This window comes from Gymnogyps californianus, chromosome 16, assembly GCF_018139145.2.
Source record: "Gymnogyps californianus isolate 813 chromosome 16, ASM1813914v2, whole genome shotgun sequence".
NCBI classification, from domain to species: domain Eukaryota; kingdom Metazoa; phylum Chordata; class Aves; order Accipitriformes; family Cathartidae; genus Gymnogyps; species Gymnogyps californianus.
The window spans coordinates 16,541,004-16,558,957 of NC_059486.1; the positions used below are offsets into that span (position 1 = coordinate 16,541,004).

General features: G+C 48.7%; 1 protein-coding gene across 1 annotated transcript in view; it reads right to left on the reverse strand.

The window, feature by feature from the left end:
* Positions 1-1,667: 1,667 nt before the first annotated feature.
* MN1 (MN1 proto-oncogene, transcriptional regulator) overlaps positions 1,668-17,954 on the reverse strand; it is a 36,788-nt gene continuing 20,501 nt past the window's right edge. Inside the window, exon 2 of the mRNA XM_050906663.1 lies at positions 1,668-2,409. Coding sequence (XP_050762620.1) covers positions 2,225-2,409 — 185 coding nt within the window. The 3' untranslated portion in view covers positions 1,668-2,224. The remainder of the gene's footprint in view (positions 2,410-17,954) is intronic.

A 17,954-nucleotide genomic window follows, 5' to 3' on the forward strand; every position in this document is an offset into this window, starting at 1 on the left:
GGGGGCTGACAATTATTATTCTACCGGGAGATATTTTACTGGGGACGGTGATGTTTTATTGCAGGTACAGGGGAGAGCTCCGAGCTTTCGGTAGCACACACACCTACAGAAGGTACAAAACATCCCATCCTTTTGTTCCAAACCAAGCAGGCGTGAGGCAGCTCCACAGCCAATTGCTCCAGGATGGGCAAAAATCCTCATCCTCGTGGCAGCTCCAGCTTCAATAAAAAGTAAAGTAATATTGAAAATCAAGGTTCAAAACTATCCAAATTTATCCAAAGTCAAGTCACTGACCAGACCCATAAGAGGAAATCAATCCATGCATGGTTAATAAGAGCACATTCAACTAACACTTCCAAACACTGTGAGTCTCTCTGAAGCCACGTATGACCGAGAGCGAGGATTTCAGACCACCCCGTGCCACCGGAATTTTAGGCAGAATTTCCTCTCCATTGGTGTCTACTGAGAACATTACTTCAAAATAATTAAAGGCCCAGCACAATCATTGAAGATAAAATACAAAGCAGTCTTCAAACTCCATCCCTTGAGGAGGGACACATTTTGTGAATTCATGACAGAAGTAATAAATAACCCTAGAGAGGCCGACCTTTATTTCACAGCTAAAACCTAAATCTCCAGTGATGTTATTAAGCTTCAGGGAGCAGAGGAAAGCGAGCTGGCCTGAGCAGGGTGGGACGGCTCACACTCCTGTACACAGAGGATACACAAATAATGGACAGCGTTACGTAAAACCACAGGAGTGTCGGATCATCGTGTCAGTTGTGTTTTTATCTGGTTTGCTTCCAACTTTCTTCTCGAATGAGTATTATCTATCACGAGCAGGAAAGTATGGTTTTCCTTTAATTGTGTGCATCCAGTAACACTGTTCTTCAATGCGTGGCAAAAACGGGGCCTCAAATGAGTTCGGGGGGGTCTACCGTGGGGTCTCCCTGCCCTGGCAGATTAGGAAACGCTGACCCTGGGCATACAGCCCCCTGCATCCCCCGGCTTGGGCCGTCCCCCGACCGCTGCCACTGCACCGGGACGGCCATGGCGGGAGCCAGGGTGCCCTGTGGACAAGCGCACGGGACGCTGGACCCCGCTTCCGATCGACAGCGTCTTCCTTCAGCTAAAAACGGGCGGAAAATGGGTAGGGTGCGGCAGTGCCGCCTGGCAGGGCTTCGGGGACACTGGCCACAGCTGGCGATGGACCCAGCCCCGCCACGGGTGCCGGCTCCTGCGCCGGGACACCGCGCCGTGGGACACCGTGCCGTGGGACAGCGCACGCAGGAGGCGCGCGGTGGCTTTGGGGGATTTTTTTCTCCAGCAGTGATAAAGTGGGAACTGTGGGAGCATCACCGGGACCCGGAGGCTGTGCCCACGCTGGGGAGCACCCCCCGCTCCTCCTCGCAAGCAGAGAGGGAGCCTGGGCATTCGGTGGAGGAGATAATGACTCTTAATTACTAAGTAAACTTCCTGTTAGGCTTATTTAGAAACTTCTCTATACCTTCCCCGGCCGTGTCTGAACCAGCCCGTTCATGACAGAGCTCCGTCTCTGGGCTTCACCAGGGTAAATACAGGAATGAGCGTCCTCACCTCGCAGGGGGAGGCGGAGAGCAAACGAGGCTGAACGTTATTGATAACAGAACATCATTTTCTCAGGAAAGGGCAGGCTCGTTGCCTGAATATTCAACAGAGCATTAACTGTTTGGTTTGTATGTGACTGGCAAAAGCTGGGTGTCAATATAATATATAATATAATGATGACCATTTGACTTTAACCGGCGTTTATTCCTGAACTGCTGTTCTTCAGGATCACCATTGTAATAAGCACTGAACAAAGCAAAACAAAAAAGGAAAAACAAAGCAAATGAGGAAGAAAAGGAGGAGGAGGAGGAGGATCTTTGTCTTATTATGACATACGTGACTTGGACATACGCTGAGATGAAAAAGGAAAAGGCCTCATCTATAAATGTATGCCAAGGTTACAGAATAATGGGAAAAAGTGGTCTAGCAGGAAAATCTTAAGCAAAAGTGTGCTAACTGCAGAAGGGTTAACACTGGTAACATACTGTGGCAGAAGATTAAAAAAAAGTTGAGGTTTACTTTAAATTAACCCTTTCCAGTCCATATGCCACTAAGCAGGTACCAACCTAGAAAAATAGTCCACCTAGCAGTAGCGGCCCTTTGAAATTAAAAAGAGAAAAAAAATAATTTCTTTTGTTCAAGTCAGGGCGGCCACAAAAGTCCCAAATCTGTTGGAGATGTCCGAGTGCAGGGACCTCCACGTCGGCACCGCAGTCCGGCCCTTCGCCTCGCCCACGTCGTCCGTGCAGTGGACCGAGAGGCACTGCAGGTGGCTGCCAGTCTGCGCCGCCGCCGAGGTCTTGCTCGGGGGAAGGTCGTGGGCTGGAAAGGGTTCACAGAGAGAGCGTTAGGAGAACCGTGCAATGCAACCCCATCACCTCACGCAACCGGCGGCACGCGGGCAGCGGGCATGGCCCCACGTCTCTGCCTCTGCCTCTGCCCCGCCGGCCCGCGCCCCGGCTCCTGCACCCGCGGCATCCCCCGGTGCCCCCGCCACTGGTACAGCTCCCTCTTCCCACCCCGCAGCGAGCTGCTCCGGCTGATCTGTCACCGTGCCAGAAAAACCACCAAAAATACTCTCTTTCACATGCACTTGTTTTAAAGGAAACCAGCAATACGCCTGAACGCTGGGGATATATACACGACTGATTACGTGTGTCCTGGATTGCAGCACAGTTGGGAGTTTTCACTCCCCATGCACCCTCCACTATTTGAAATCGATCCTGAAACTTCCCCCAGCAGGACACCAGCCCTGAACCCTCCGTGCCCTCCAGGTCATTCCCACCGTCGGTCTCTTACAGGCACAGGCCTCCCTCTCCACCTCTTTTGATGGAGCACCACGATAATGTTTTTCTTATAATTTCTTCATCGTAGGACTTTGTATGATCTTTAGCCACCATTAGTTTCTGTTAAACACAGAAATTAAAGAGTTTAACTGAAACATCCTAAACCACGTCCCAGGCCTTCTTCCTCTGGATTTTACAGTTAATATGAAGAGTAGCTAAAACTGTTCCTTCCAAAGTATACTACCATGTACTCATGACTCGTTCCCACTGTCGCTCCATTATTTTTCCCTGCTTCCATTCTCAATATTTTCAAGTAATCTTCTCTGTTGCAAATAAATTTTTCTCATCTTCAAAACGTGCCTTGGTGCACGTGCCCTCTCCCTGCCCGGCACAGCCAGGGACATCTTTCTTTCATCACCTTCCTCTCTGAAATCAATCACTTCTTTAGTTCTTCTCCACCGCTCTTAGTCAAATCACCAAAAAAAGCCCCAACACAAAACCCCCCAAAGTTCATCCCTCGCCTTGTAAATCCTCACGTCCTCAGCAGCCCCTCCACGGGGTCCTTCTCACAGACCCTCTGAAACGGCATGGCAGCGACTGGCGTCCACCCTGGCTGGGGCTGGGCAGCCCGGCGGCCGGTGCAGGCTGGGGCTTGCTCCCTTCTCCCCAGGAGGAGCCAGCCTGCCAGCCCCTGAACACAGAAAACCCTCTCGGAGCTAAGGCACCCCCAGGAACACCCCCAGGAACACCCAGGAACGTCGCTGCTTCTGCCAGGGAGGATGCCCAAGCTGATGCAGACAGCTCCCCCAGCCCTGGAAGGAGGGCTTTTTGTGGGATAAAAACAATGAGTAAATAGAAGAACGGCACAAGGCCAGACAAAAAAGCCAACAACATCCTGACAGGCAGCCTGCATTTCCTCTCATCCACCATTTCGTTCATATTCACCCAGAGCACAGGAGGTACGAGCGGACCTGCTGCAGCACTAGCAAATGCAGGGACCGTAATTTCTCCGATAAACCCTGAAAGTTGCTGTCGCACGGGGCTGAGGGTGATACTGGAGCGTGCCAAATATGCCAGAAAATGGCTGTGAATGTTTAACCTCCTTAAGACCTTCCTTCACATCGTCTTTCTCATGTTCCACACAGCCGAGCAGTGTGGGTTTACCACACTGCATGTTGTATTTGTTTCACTTAACCAGCCGCTACACCAGATACAAAAGAGGAACTGAAAAGCTTGTTACACGATCACAGTGATATTGAAAAATAATCTTAAACTAGTCTGGAAGTTTAAATTGGAAAATGCTTGTAATACTTGATTGTCGGACGTCAGAGATGCTCGTATTCAGAACAGTATCGTAACATCATACAGAGAAACTAATTAGAACCTGGGGACACGATGCTATAAATGATGGGAGAAGGAACACGGCTCCAGAGCAGTGCTGCTGCCTGCTCAGCCATGCGCTGCATTACTGCAACCATGTGCAAAATCAACACAAAGCTCCGTTACACACCTCAGCCTAGCACAGCCACGCTCTGCGTTTGCATTTCTGTAGGATACCCTCACTCACTGCTCGAATAACGAATCCAACATCAGCAGGTCAAAGATGCACACGTTCTCTAAACTCCAAAGTGGATTACAGTCCCCTGTAGTTGGCGTTGGTTTTTTCAGTCAGTTTTGATAAATAAGCAGTACCGAGGAGCAGAGCTGAAGCACAGAGCAGTTCGCCACGTAACACCCAAATGCAGAGTTTCAGCAGGCAGAGCCAGCATTAGCACAGCCTGCCTTTGCTCCAACGTGGGGAGCTTCTACTCTTCTTTCCCGTCACCCCTGAGCCCCATCACACCCCAGACCCTCTCCCCCCCTGCACGGTCTGCCCCTGCCTCTGAAGAGTAACAAGCGGTTTTACCTCCCCGGGGGAGCACTTCCACCTCAGCCCTTGACACAAGGGACACATCTGTGCTGCGGAGCTGGTCCACTGTGCAGGGCAGGGAACAGCACGGGCTGCTCCGCCAGCACAGGGCCAGCAGCTGCGGTAGCACAGGCCAGTGAATCCCAAGGTGACATTATGGTACCACTTTGGGAAAAATCACAGGGCAAAAAAAAGACTCCCTAAATAAATGCTATTTGATGAAGTGTTCAGTTTAAACTTACTATCCTGAATGTAAATATACCTGAATAACTTTTTATTTATAAAATGTTTAAAACTCAAATGAGATTGTGCAGAGAATTGAGAAAGGGAAACATTTTTCTTATTTGGATTTGTTCGCGTCCCTTACAATGCACACAGTACCCAATATTTTTTATTCTTAGGTCTCCCTGAACGTACAGGACATGCTGGTCTCAGTACAGGAAAAGCCAGCGCCTTGAGATTAGTCTTTGTGACAGCAGCGTTCTTCCTCTGCTGCAGAGAAAGAGGAAAGAGTCCCACAGCTGAACTGCTGTCACGAGGGGCCCGGGGATCTCGGTGGTGTTTCTGCAAGGAGCACTTACGGCAGGGCTCCAGGAGACCAGCCTCTCGCCTGAGGACACCGACAGAAGAGGCAGAGACAGCGCATTCCCGGAGCAGGACCCAGCACCCGGCTGCGCGTGCCCGGGCGCCCGGCCGGGATCCGAGCCGGAGCTCCGCTGCGCCGCGCGGGCAGAGACATCTGCATCGGCCATGCAGACACCACTGACACCCAGAACGGGTCAGGTCCTCAGCCAACGATTAAGTGAGGAAGTTCATATGCCACAAGCATCTAAAGAATAAAAAATTAGGCTTATTTACTTGTAAATCAGCAAATTATTTCTAAAACGTTTGCTGTGGATAAAATTCATAAGCAAACTACTGATAAAGGAATCAATGCAAAATCTATCCCGCAATGATGAACAGGATTTGTTGGCCTCAGAGGAAAACCCAAGTAAACAAGGTGAGCAGGATCTGATCCTAAGTTTGCGAAGTTAATACTGATTGCCACTGTCCACACGATGCCTAACTCAACACCACTGTGTGGGAGCTCAAGCTCTCTTGGTCTATTGTTAAAGAGCACAGAAAATGATGCATTCAAATCCAAAACAAAAAGAGGATGAGAGCTTGCAGTAAGGCTTGCATTGGCACAAGTGTTCTCAAAGCCAATCTGGAGGGAAATATTCAGCGCAATTTACTTTTTTCCAGTATTTCTGTCTTGACAAAGCTATGATGCTTTTCTGAAAAAACCCTTTGTTTTAAAAAATTAAAGTTGTGCTGATCTACCTGATGAGAATTATGTTCTTAAGCACAAGCTACTGCCTGATGCTTGTCCCAAAGAGTAATACTCTCCCGGCAGACCTGTTTCACCAGCCTTCCTCGCTGTCTCTCTGCCTCCTTCAAGCCAGCAGTGCCCCAGCACCCGCTTTCTGCAGCACACACAGTCCTGAGGGGTGTTGGTAGTAGAGACTGATGGGACTCAGCAGGTTAAAATTAGTCAGGTAATGCAAGATGGTGTCATCACGTCACTGCCTCGCAGTTGCCAAGTTTCAGATAAATCACTGTCAGTCATGAAGTACACCTAATTGAAAGCAAGGCATTTTCAAACAAATTATGTTTGAACTGCGCAACTGCCTCTATTAGCAACTACTGCAAGAAATTTGTACGTGTTATTAATAAAAGCAATACCCTTCTAATAAGAGCCATCCTCCATACCCAAGATCTCGAGATGGTCTGGGTGGAGACTTCCTCTCCAAACCGAAGGACGTGACACAACAGAACCTGGGACAGATGCAAGTAAAACTACCCGGTTCGCAGGATAGCGTGTGCCACTTGAAAACGGCAAATGTTGAAGCAGAGATAAGAGATAAAACATCATACATAAGCACACAATGTGTTCACATGGAAGGCATGAAACTCAAAGCAATAAAGTGACCAAAGACCAAAAGGAGTCTGGGAACGGCTCAACCGTGACGGTATCCTCACCCCAAAAAGCTGTGGTTAGCACACGTCCTGGCCGTGGCAGCCTCCACCACTCCCGTATGCGATGGTGGGTGTTAAGCCAGGGAGGACAGTCACCTGCGGAGCAAAACCCACCACGCCGCCTGCGACCGCAGTGGGGTTCCTCCACCCGGTGCACCCAGCACCCGCCCCTCGGCGGCAGCACCTTCCCACACACCGCGACCGGGTGAAGTCATGGTGGTCCCAAAAGCCAGTTACTGCACGGATCGAGCTTAAATTTCTAGCACTGGAAACTATTTCTTCCTTTTACTTTGATTATAATGGCCCATCCTACCATTATCCTGTCCAGAACAGCAACTCGTACTCCGTATTTCAGAGGAAGAAAAAGATGAGGAAAACCCAGCACTGTGTATCCCAGCCAACTGTGCAAAATTGCTCACAGCAGAGAAAATTCCTGCAATAATCGCTGAATGCCCTGCAAGTTTACACGAGGTTTGATTAATATTATCAGCTCAGCTTGTGCACAGGCATTTCCAAGGGCCAGCCACAACATCTGGAAGAGCTGGGTGGCTATGGCAAAGAAATATTTGCAAACATTCATTGAAACATGAAAGTGAATTAAGTCCGGCCATTTTCACAGCCCTTACATGCTTGTGTTCAGCCAATATTCCAGCAATTTTGTTTATTGCAGCTCAAACCGTACGTTTTAGGTAAATACTTCAAAGTTTTCTCTGAATAGTTTGCTAACATTCATCAGTTACAACAACATACAAAAGCAACAGTAAGAACTGTATCAAGCACTTGGGACAAAAACGCCAGGCTGCTCTCCTTTAGAGGGGCAGATGCATACACAGACGGCTTCGCATTCCCAAAAGACTAAAAAAGCTTTTTTTTTTTCTTTTTTAAAATAATATTAAAGTTTGCTTTTAGGTAAAAGCTACACATTAAGCTTTTGAACACGCTTTACCCACACAAACACATTTCAATCGTGAAGTCCCAAACAAACAAGCTAACAGACAGAAAAGCACAGCCCGTGAAAGACTCACCCAGGCTTTCTCCCATGCCCCGTATCCTCTGCTCTGACCTTGCACATTTAGGAAGCTGCTCTTTCGTTCTGCTCTACTTTGCAAAGGCATGCATGCCTTCAGAAAATAAAAGGTTGCTGTTTGTTTGTTTACACAGCATTAATGGCAGCATGGTAACTAACACAGGAGCCTCGCCAGGAGCGTTGGTAGCCTGCAGCTGGGACACAGGGAGAAGACGAGAGTTCTGCTCCACCAAAAAATTCAATACACACACTACAGACTGCTTTTTCACATCAAGTCAGGAAAAACACATTTCTCTCTAGTGAGATTAGATCCTGACACTTTCCTCACTCCTGAAGACACCATGTATACACACTTTCAATCCCTCCAGCTTCCTTCTCACTCCCTCTTCTTCCTTAGCCCATGTTAGCTATGTAAAGCCTCTTCCCTCAGGTAGCATCTTCTTACGCATTTTTAAAAAATAAACATGTTCTCTTAACTGTGACGACCCCATCAAGCACTGTGCAAACCCAGATGTGTCCCGATTTTTAGGTAAGCTCATCCCATTAAAAACGAGTTCACCTGCAATGCTAGCACGCATTATGTGCATCATCTTGTGAGAGAGGAGATTAATTGAGGGAGGGATGGTGTGTAGTCACAGCAACCGTGGATGCTACGCAGAGGCACTGGGAGTTTGTGCTGCTCTTCAGGTGCTGCTCATGCCATTCCTCTCATTTTTGCTAAAACCACCAAAAGGAAGGGGAGGCAGTGACATGCAGGAGCGAGAGCGCAGTCACAGTCTGGTAGGGGTCTGGTTGGGAATGGGTTCCACTCCACATTTCAGCGTTCCTGCGAGATTGAAGTGACAAACAGGAGGTGAAGATCCCTGGAACGGCTCCTTGCCCCAGGGCTCGTCCCTTACACTTCTTCACCGGCTCTGACAAAGCCTCAGCCGCCCACGCTGCCCAGGGTCCGGCCGCCCGGCACAGCATGGCCCCGCCGCCGCCGCCCTCGATGGCCAGCCGAGCGTGAAGCCCCTGGATTGCGACTGATCTTGTTAAGGCTAAATCAGAGGATTTGGCCAAAAACACTGTATTCCCTGACCAGAGATCAGTTTCCCCTCTACCATCTGATAACCACTCTTAAAGGATGCGTTAAGAGGCTTCTGTTCACTCTGCGCCCGTTAAGCAGAGGCCGAGCTACCATAAGAGGGAATAGATTTGAGTAATGATCTCTTATGAGGCAGCAAACCTACATATAGTGCTTAAAATTATTCCCTTAGGACAAGATGTTTTTCACCAAATCTCCCACATGACAGTTTGACATATTGGTTCAGGCACATAGCTCTGCATTTGTACACAGTACAGAATCATCTTTTTCAGTTTTCAAGAAAAATAAGGTCTGAAAACATTTCATGTTTCCCTGCACACTGGACCTAGTCTCCACAGATTAATTTACTCCTAAAATTGTATTTTTAAACACAACTAGTTCATTTGTGTTGATAAACAAATGAGCCGTCTCCTCCCTCACCGCTGTAGCGCTGACAAAATCCTGGACAAAGGCATTTACTTGACCCGGGAGTACAAGTAAACACATGTTTTGCATTTGTTCATGAACACAAACATGGCACCTGCCACCTGCTTACTCCATAAACTTGCACCACTTTCAGTTTTCTTCACCTCTGGCAACCCGTACCCCGCTTTGGACTGGATCTGTCTCTTCTATTTTAAATGCCTTAGGGCATTTGGACTCTGCAGCACCCGGCACTCTGCTGGCGCTCCATGAAAAGCCCCATCTGCTCCATGACTGAAACCTTCCTCCTACTCTGATTTTACTCCTTCATTTATTTTGTGTAACCTGTGAACCTGTGCAACGTTTAAAGCCCATAAGATGCTTAAAGGTGCTACCCTCCCCACTATGAACAAAATTAAAGGAAGTCAGAAGTGTTCGTGGTTAAGATGAACAGCTGATGCCAAGGACTCGTCATGAGGAGCACAGCCGAAACGGGGAGCAGGCAATTTCCCTCTTTGCTGACCAGAAGCGCTGTGCAGAGATACCCCAACTCCAGGGTATTGGCCACATCTCACTCATTAACATTTCAAGAAGTCATTTGGCTTGGTCAGCCCATAGATTTATTGCTGAGACCCAGCCAGCTGAGCTGCACCGTGAAAGCCTTTCTCACAAAGGAGGGAAGGCTCTTTAGTCAAAAACGTGTGCACGGCACTGAGCACTGTCCCACACCACTAATATATCCTGCAAACCAGGATTAAAGCATTTGACTTTGCTGCATATAGACGAGACATCGCTCACGGCAAGGCAAGGCACGGCACGGCACGGCCGTCCCCGCTCGCTCGGGCTGGGAACACAGCCCATTTACCCCTAACGTTGAGTGGTGCCCACCCCTCCATCAGCCCATCAGGTCTGGCAACGTCCTCTGATCCTCAAAGCCTCTTCCTCCGCAGACAGCATGATTAATTGGAGGTGCCTGCAACTCTAAAGGGACCATGTATCAGCCCATGCTGCAAAGATGTTTATTTTGCTTTCAGTGGTCTCAGAGCTGGCATGAAGCTCCGTCAGTGCTCGCTGTTTGCACAGAATTTAGATAACAGGAGACACAGAGTGCTTGCTGTGAATACATATTTTTCTTTTTTCTCCCTTGACCTCTTTTCATGCTCCTGTTTTCACCAGGAGCAATGGAAGGATGCACATACCACGACAGGGAGGCTGCCCAAACCCATGGCAGCGTTAAGGGTTTGTTGTTACGGCTGCAGGGTTACAGTCAGACTGCAGTGTCCTACCCTACAGCTCCAGCACCGAGCCTGGGCGAATATCACTTGAGGACAAACTCAGACTGTTAGCCACACGCTGGTGTCTGAAGAAACTGGTGAAAACACGGTTAAGTAGGAAAAATGCTAACCCTATCAGTGGAAAAGGTGGCAGTCATCTTACACGTAGCATGACCTTGAAGACGCAGAATGAACGATGCCTGGATGAGGAGAATGACATTGCTGTTTTAAAAAACGTGTTCCCTCCACCCTGCCAGCAGGAGACGAGGAAAGGGGAACACACAGTTCCCCACTTTGCTGCCCACTGCCCAGCAGGAGAGCAACATGCATCCATGGCTCTACAGGAAAGTGTGAAACTGCTTACACCTATTTATTTCTCTGAAAGCTACTGTTAAATTACTGCTTTCCAACTCTACGACTCTCTGAGAAGAAACATAAGCCCTGTGTCCGACGGGGAAGCCAGAAGCTCCGTACCTTGGGACAGCACCAGCTCCTGTGCCCTGCTAGACGGCCACGGGGACAACGGACTGTTTTTAACTCATATCCTTCCTCTCTTTTGGCTACCTCCAGTTCCTCTTTTCGGTTTAACACAGTAACTCTCAGGCTGGCTTTACTGCAAAATACGCAAACCGCAGAGGGGAGTTCTGCCTGCCCCCTTGCGAAGAGGCCAATGTCGGGGTTTTGGTTCTCACATAATAAAAGACCACTCTTGCAAACCAGGTCCCATCACAACTACAGCGCTGCAGTGCTGCTTTCTGCTGGCCTGGTCCTGCCTTCCCCCGCGCAGGCAAACCAGGGCTCGTGGGTAACAGCCACTGAAAGCTGAGCTACTGATGGCCAAACTGTCAACCATGGCCTAAGCCAACCCAACCCAACCACATGGCTCTGAACCACCAGTCGGGCTCCCCAGTGCCATCACCAATACCATGCTCTCCTGAGCTCTGCACTGTATGAGAAGCTACTACCTTGCCCAAGTGAGGAAAACTGGCTTTAAAAATCAAACCAAACCAAAGGCTACCAACAATCAAGCCATTTGTGGACACTTCCAAGAGAAAACAAACAGGAGTCTGGCAACTACAACCCATCCCAGCACAGCCAACTCAATGCTCCCGACGTTGATACGCTGCCATCCGAGACCAGTGAATGCTCTGGGAGCTCTGAGTTATTTTCCGGGGTCTGTCCTTCTCTCCCTGCAAAAAACTGAGCACTTCTGCTCATCTCGGAAAGGAGTTAACTGCCTAAATCCCGCCTGCCGGCTCCATCAAATTTACACTCAGACCTAGCACTGGGAAGAAGGCTACAAAGGGCTTCTCCTAACCCTCCCTCCAAAGGGCTGCAGCTGCCTCAGCCATGTCCCTACCTCCACATCCAGCATGTAACGTGAAAAGGAGAACTCCGCGGTAGGAGTGAATATTGGCTGACTGATCCCATGTTTCCTCTGCTGTTGGCGTACATCACTCACTTGCACTAACTAAATGCTTTGAGCCTATTTTCACCGAGGGTAACAACCCACACATCCGTGATGAGTAAGGAAATGCTGGCTTTTGCACCCCACACTTTCAAATTTATTTCGTATGTACGCAAGTTATCACATGGCAGCTTTACGTACAACTCCAGCCCATGTGAAATCCATCTCTCGACAGCCAGAATGTGCGAGCAAATAAAAGGTTTTTCATAAAATCCAAAGTGGAATTTTCTGCCTGCACAGAAGTCATATGAAATTGTTCAATACGTCCTCATTTAACTAAAACCAGTTCCTGGACACTGTCTAGTAGTATTTCAGGACAGGCCAAAATTGAAAAAACACGCTACTTAAGTGTTCTTCATTAAATTGCCACCTAGACATTTAAAACATTGGAGCTAAGCCAATTAACAGTGACTAATGCCTGCCATTTCCCCGCACGGGATCGCCTCACAGACCTGCCCTCTCCCACGGGCACCGCACAAGCGGCCACCACCGGTCCACGCTCCCGAGAGCTCGCTGCCAGCCTCCGACAGCGTCAGGCTGCCTTCAGATGGTGTCCCAGGCTACCGGGTTTTATTGATCCCCGAGTTGTTTTTTCCCATTATGACGGAACCTTTTAATGCATGTGAAATACCGAAAAATGGCTCGCGCTGGCCTGAGCTTCGCTCTGCCGCCGCACCATCACCACCAGCTTGACTCTTCGCCAGGGGATGGTGCCCGAAAGAGCAATATTTACTCGAGCCGTCGATTCATTCTATAACCCGTCGTATCATTTTAGTAAGTTTTGCTCCCGCTCATTTCTTCATGAGGACACACAGGTCAAAAGTACCAGTATCACCTTCAGCCTAATGCACAGAGCAGGCCTCCAAAAATAGCACGAAAATGCCCACTCACACTGGCAAGGGACGTGGGTGTATTAATGGAGTTTGTAAAGGCAATGAATAGATGGTGATTATGCACAGAGCGCAACAGAGGAGGAAACATGTAAATTCCAGCTTTCTCTCGTCAGATTTGTGCAAGAGCTTCTACATAATTGCTGGGGAAAAAATAGAAATGACAACAATAAGTAGGATATTTAAGCCCTGCATATTATACATGGAAATCTCTATTTTCCTTAAACGAAGTGAAAACAGAATGAAAGAAGAAGATTCCCTTCAAAGAACTTTGTTTGTGGTCGCTTAGTTTCAGGATGCAAATTAAATGAGTACTTGTTAGCCAAGTGTAAAAAAGGGAATTTGTCTCTGAAATGTTATCAGTCTCTGGCGAGGCAAAGGCTTGGATACAGCCGGCCAAAGACTTTGATGTGTTTAGTTGCCTTGTTCCCAAAGAAATCAACAGGAGCCATGTCCTCACATCCCAAAGGCAGATCTGCATCCAGCTTGACTGCCAGGGCTGGGGATCGAGGGTCCTCCGGCTGCCCATCCCTCAGTGCCTCCCATCTCCTCCCCAGCTCTGCCTGCAGCTCCTGGAGGTGCCTCTGCCCGATCTATAACTCACAATTACGAGAGACCGTAATACAAAACTGCCACAGGCAAAGTCAATCTCTCCCAGGGGCCTCACACATCTGAGGCTCTTGCACACCAAGAAGTGGTGATCATGTGCATTAATGCTCTGGGTTAAACCACACGAGTTCAAGGATATTTGTGAAAATACAACTGGAGTTTACCAAAGGCTAACAGTAAGTGAGAAGAAACAGCATCTAGGATCTTTAGCTCTCTTATCCCATTTATTTATAGCATTACCTTGAAATACATCCCATTCCTCTTTAGGATACCTCCAACTGCAGTTTGGTGTCTCGGAAGTAGCGGTTTACATGAGGGGACCTTGGGAAACAATCTCCCTGAAATCAAAAGAAGCTCAAACAATTTCACTGCTCACAGAGTAAGAGAAAAGCGAGAGCAGAGACCCCAGGACAAAGCTGGGTCTCACCACGGCACCCGCAGAGACGCGGTTCGGAGACGGACACCCCTCGGCCCGCTCTGTGCCGAGGACCACAGAAGGCAGAGGCATGACACTCCAGAAACAATGGTTTTGAAATCACGGTTTGAAAGTCCCTAGTAATTCAGGGACAATTTCTAAAGAGTCTATGAAAAGTAACTTAAAAAAGCAGAACTGTCAAGAAGCCTGAGCTTGTTAAAGAAGGGTCAAAATCTCTGCTGGAAAACTTTTAAGTGTTTGCAAATCAGACTGATACCTGACGCTCTCAACCCAAAATGCACTTTCTGGGTAAATTCTTGCTAGGTCTTTTCTGCTACAGAAAAATCCCAAATTCTGGTATACCCAAAATCTTATTTTAGCTACAAAAAGAGATGGAAATCTTGTTGCTGTATAATGGATTTGGCGCATTCAGAAACATCCCATACAGCATCAGAAAGGTGTGGCGATTCAGCTGGGGGTCATAAATCTGAAGGAGGACCAGCGTTTGTTTGAACAGCATGTTTTAAAATTAAATCTATCTGAAGGAAAAGCAAAAAAATCATCAGATATAAGAAATATGCAACCATGTGAAGGAGGAATGGCAGCAAGGGAAGTTCACCTTAAAAAAAAAAAAAAAAATCACACAAAGAAACCTGGCTTTCTTCAGTACATCTGTAAGTGCCACTATTAGGATGAGAAAAATATAAGCTCATCTTTTTCTTCCAATTGTCACATCACTGTGGAGAGTCTTCATGAAACTCTCAGAATAGCAACGAATCAGGAGCAAACAGCTGTTCAAGCAAGAAAGTCACGGGTAGCCAGACTTTCACTGCTTCAACGAAAAATTAACTCTAAAGTTTCACAGGCCAGTAAATCAACGAAATGGGCCAGAACAACACAGGATGGACAGTCTCATCTTCAAACCCAAAGCTGAAATATGGGCCCGTGTTCCCTTTCTAGCCATACGCTCACGTGATTTATGACCCACAACAATTTCAATATCCCTGGAAAATGAAAAAATGGCAGACAATTAGCTCACCTCGCTATGCTGGGAGCTGTGCGGGCTCTGCCCTACGGCACTCGGGGAGGGGACACCCAGAAGCGCCAGCTCCCCCTGGCAAGGGCAGGGGAGCAGGGAGAGGGCACGGGGCTGAGCAGCACCGAAATGCCGGCACACGGGAGCACAGCGTGTCCCTGGGGACCTCGCTGCGGGGGGTACTCCGCATAGAGGAGCCCACGAGAGACTGGAGTTCATCCCTGTCCCATATGCAACTACAGCTGTTTGTGACAACTGCTTATCAACCTGGTTCAGGTCCTTATCAACCGTACTTCTGCACGGACCGTCCTACTAGAAGGGCAGGTCCCTTTGATCGCCCAGCTCCTAGGAGAAAGGCCTCCAGCAGCAGCCATGCTCTCTCCTGCTCCACACCACTTTCCGTGAGCCAAGTTAACGGGGAGTGGTGGAGGAAGGTAAGGTTAAAGCAAATACTGCACGCACATAGCACTAAGCGAGAGGAGCACAGAGCGCACAGAGAGAGCAGGGAGTTCCTCGGCTGCCCCAGCGCCCCGGCCCTGCAGGGCACAGCACGAGGGGCGACAGGCAGCGCACTCATCCCCCTGCCCTGACGGGCTCTCGACGTGGCAGGGCCCGTTGGAGGGGAACGCTGGCGCAAATGGCCTCATCCTTCCGGACACAGACAACCCCATTCCTTAAACAAGTTACAACAGAGAAATATGCTGTGGCCCATTCATCACCCCTATACAAAGCGGTTACGTAGCACAGAATAGTGTTGTGAGGGTGAGCTGGTTAGGCAACAGCTAAATAACCTTCCCATGCATGTCGTATGCAAGAACTTTAAAGCTTACGGACACATGCATAAAAACAGAAACAAAGCAGCAAGACCAGAGAGACTCCTTTGTGAAAGGACTTTGTTTGCAAACACAACCCTGACACTCATGGGGGTGACTGCCATCCTGCCCCTGCAGAGAAGCCCATGAGCTCAATGCATGCAAGTTCCACACAAATACCTCACTACAGAAATAAAGCCAAATACGAAGAAGCTACCATGCAACAGCATAAGGACTACCTTGTAATCTCCACCTGCAACTGTCCCAAGCAGGCCACTGTTTGCACTTTGACCTCTGTCAAACCAGGCAAGACTTGGCTCTTCAGCACCCGCTTCACTACCACAACACAAAAGCAAAGAAGGCACTAAACAAACAAAATCCTCCACCCCACCGCTGAATCACACCTTTCATTCACACAGGCGGGGCGAGATACAGGTCGTACAGCTTGAGTCATACAACCCAAACTCTCACCGAACCCCAGCTATCACTTTGGCATCAGCCAGGGCTGCTGCACATGTAAACCACCACACTACACACATCTTAAAGCCTGTGAGATACCGAGTCAATTGGCCCAACATCAAAACTGCTTGTTCCGAAGGCAAGGGCATTCAGACTGGTCTTTAGGTATCTTCTGAGCGGCAAACCCCGAGTCACGCCTCTGCTCAAAAACGCGTCTCCAAACAGCAGCAGTGCGTCCTTCGTGGATGAACGCTTTGTTTACTGGAAAACGTGCTGAGAAATACAGGTATCCATAATAGCTTTGCAACAAATTATGCTATCCTCCGTCCTTCTCAGAGGTTTGGATCCACGCAGCCTCATCCTCCAGCTGCACAGCTGCCAAGGCAGATGAAATATTGGGCCTGCTGGGCTTAGATAAGAGGGTGAGTGAAATGACAGCAGGAGCACCCATCACCAACGGGACCGCAGGGACATATACATGAACAGAGACTGAACTCAGTGCCTTAACGTACCCACCTTGCCTCCAGTCCTCCAGGTCATCTTGAGCAAAGGCAGCTGTGGTGAAAGAGTTAATCTCGCCTGGAACAAACATATCTCCGGTTTCTCAGAAAGTCAAAGGCTGCAGCGGAGCTGGGCTGCCTGCTCCCTGCCTGCCCTGCCTGCAGCCTGACCCCTGACATTTCCACTCTGCTTCTCCCTGGCATGGAAAACTTAACCGTACACAAACAAACAGGTTGGGAGGACAGATAAATGGAAGACAGAGGAGGAGAAAGGGAAGATTTCTCAGATTCCTTGTAATAGCCCTGATTAAATAATAGCAGCCACCACCAGACGTGGGTGAGGGGCTGGCGTTTATCAGTAAACCCTGAAGTCTACAGCAAGACATCTCTGTTTAATTAATCCTGAAAGGGTCCCTTCCCCCTTCTACTTCCCAGGGAGGTTTTGAGGATCTGCAAGTTTAAAGATACAGTGAGTCCTTTTCAGCTCTTTTTCTTACAAAACACAAGGGCAGAAAGCGCCTGTTTAAAACCACAGTCAGGATTTACAAACTCTACGGCAAAGACTTCCATCATGTGAAATCACGCAGACAAACCCACTGAGAGGGTATCTTTTCTTTTGATTTAGTCGTACTTAACCCTCTGAAGCAATATACCCATCCAGTAATGCAGTTTTACAACAACGTGCTGGAAGCGTGCACACACATAATCACAACCAGATACAGGTCTGCAGATTTTACCTGGGCTTGGGGTCTCCTGCCATTCTTACAGAATACCCATTTTCCAAGGGATAAATCTGTTCAGTGCTTGATGCAGTTCTACTGTCCCCCATTTTCGTCCAGTTTTCCCATTACCCTGGGGGCACCAGCATCGCTCAGCGATGGAAGAGATTGCACATACACAGGGAGCAAGACAATTGCAAACACTCTTGCCCCTGGGCTTTCACTTAGCTCGGGGAGGCTTGGGAGGACCTTCCAAGGCACCTTCCATTTCAGAAGGTCCCCTGCCCTTTGATCCAAGGCGAACATCGTACTAGTGCAGAGCACCACAGTTTAAGCCATCAACCATGAATAGCCACAAAGCTGGCATGTCCCTCCACACCTCAGCAGCAGTGGGAGAGGACCTCCGCTTCCAGGGTACCTTCATCCCACCACCGCGCTCGGGAGAGCCGCAACAT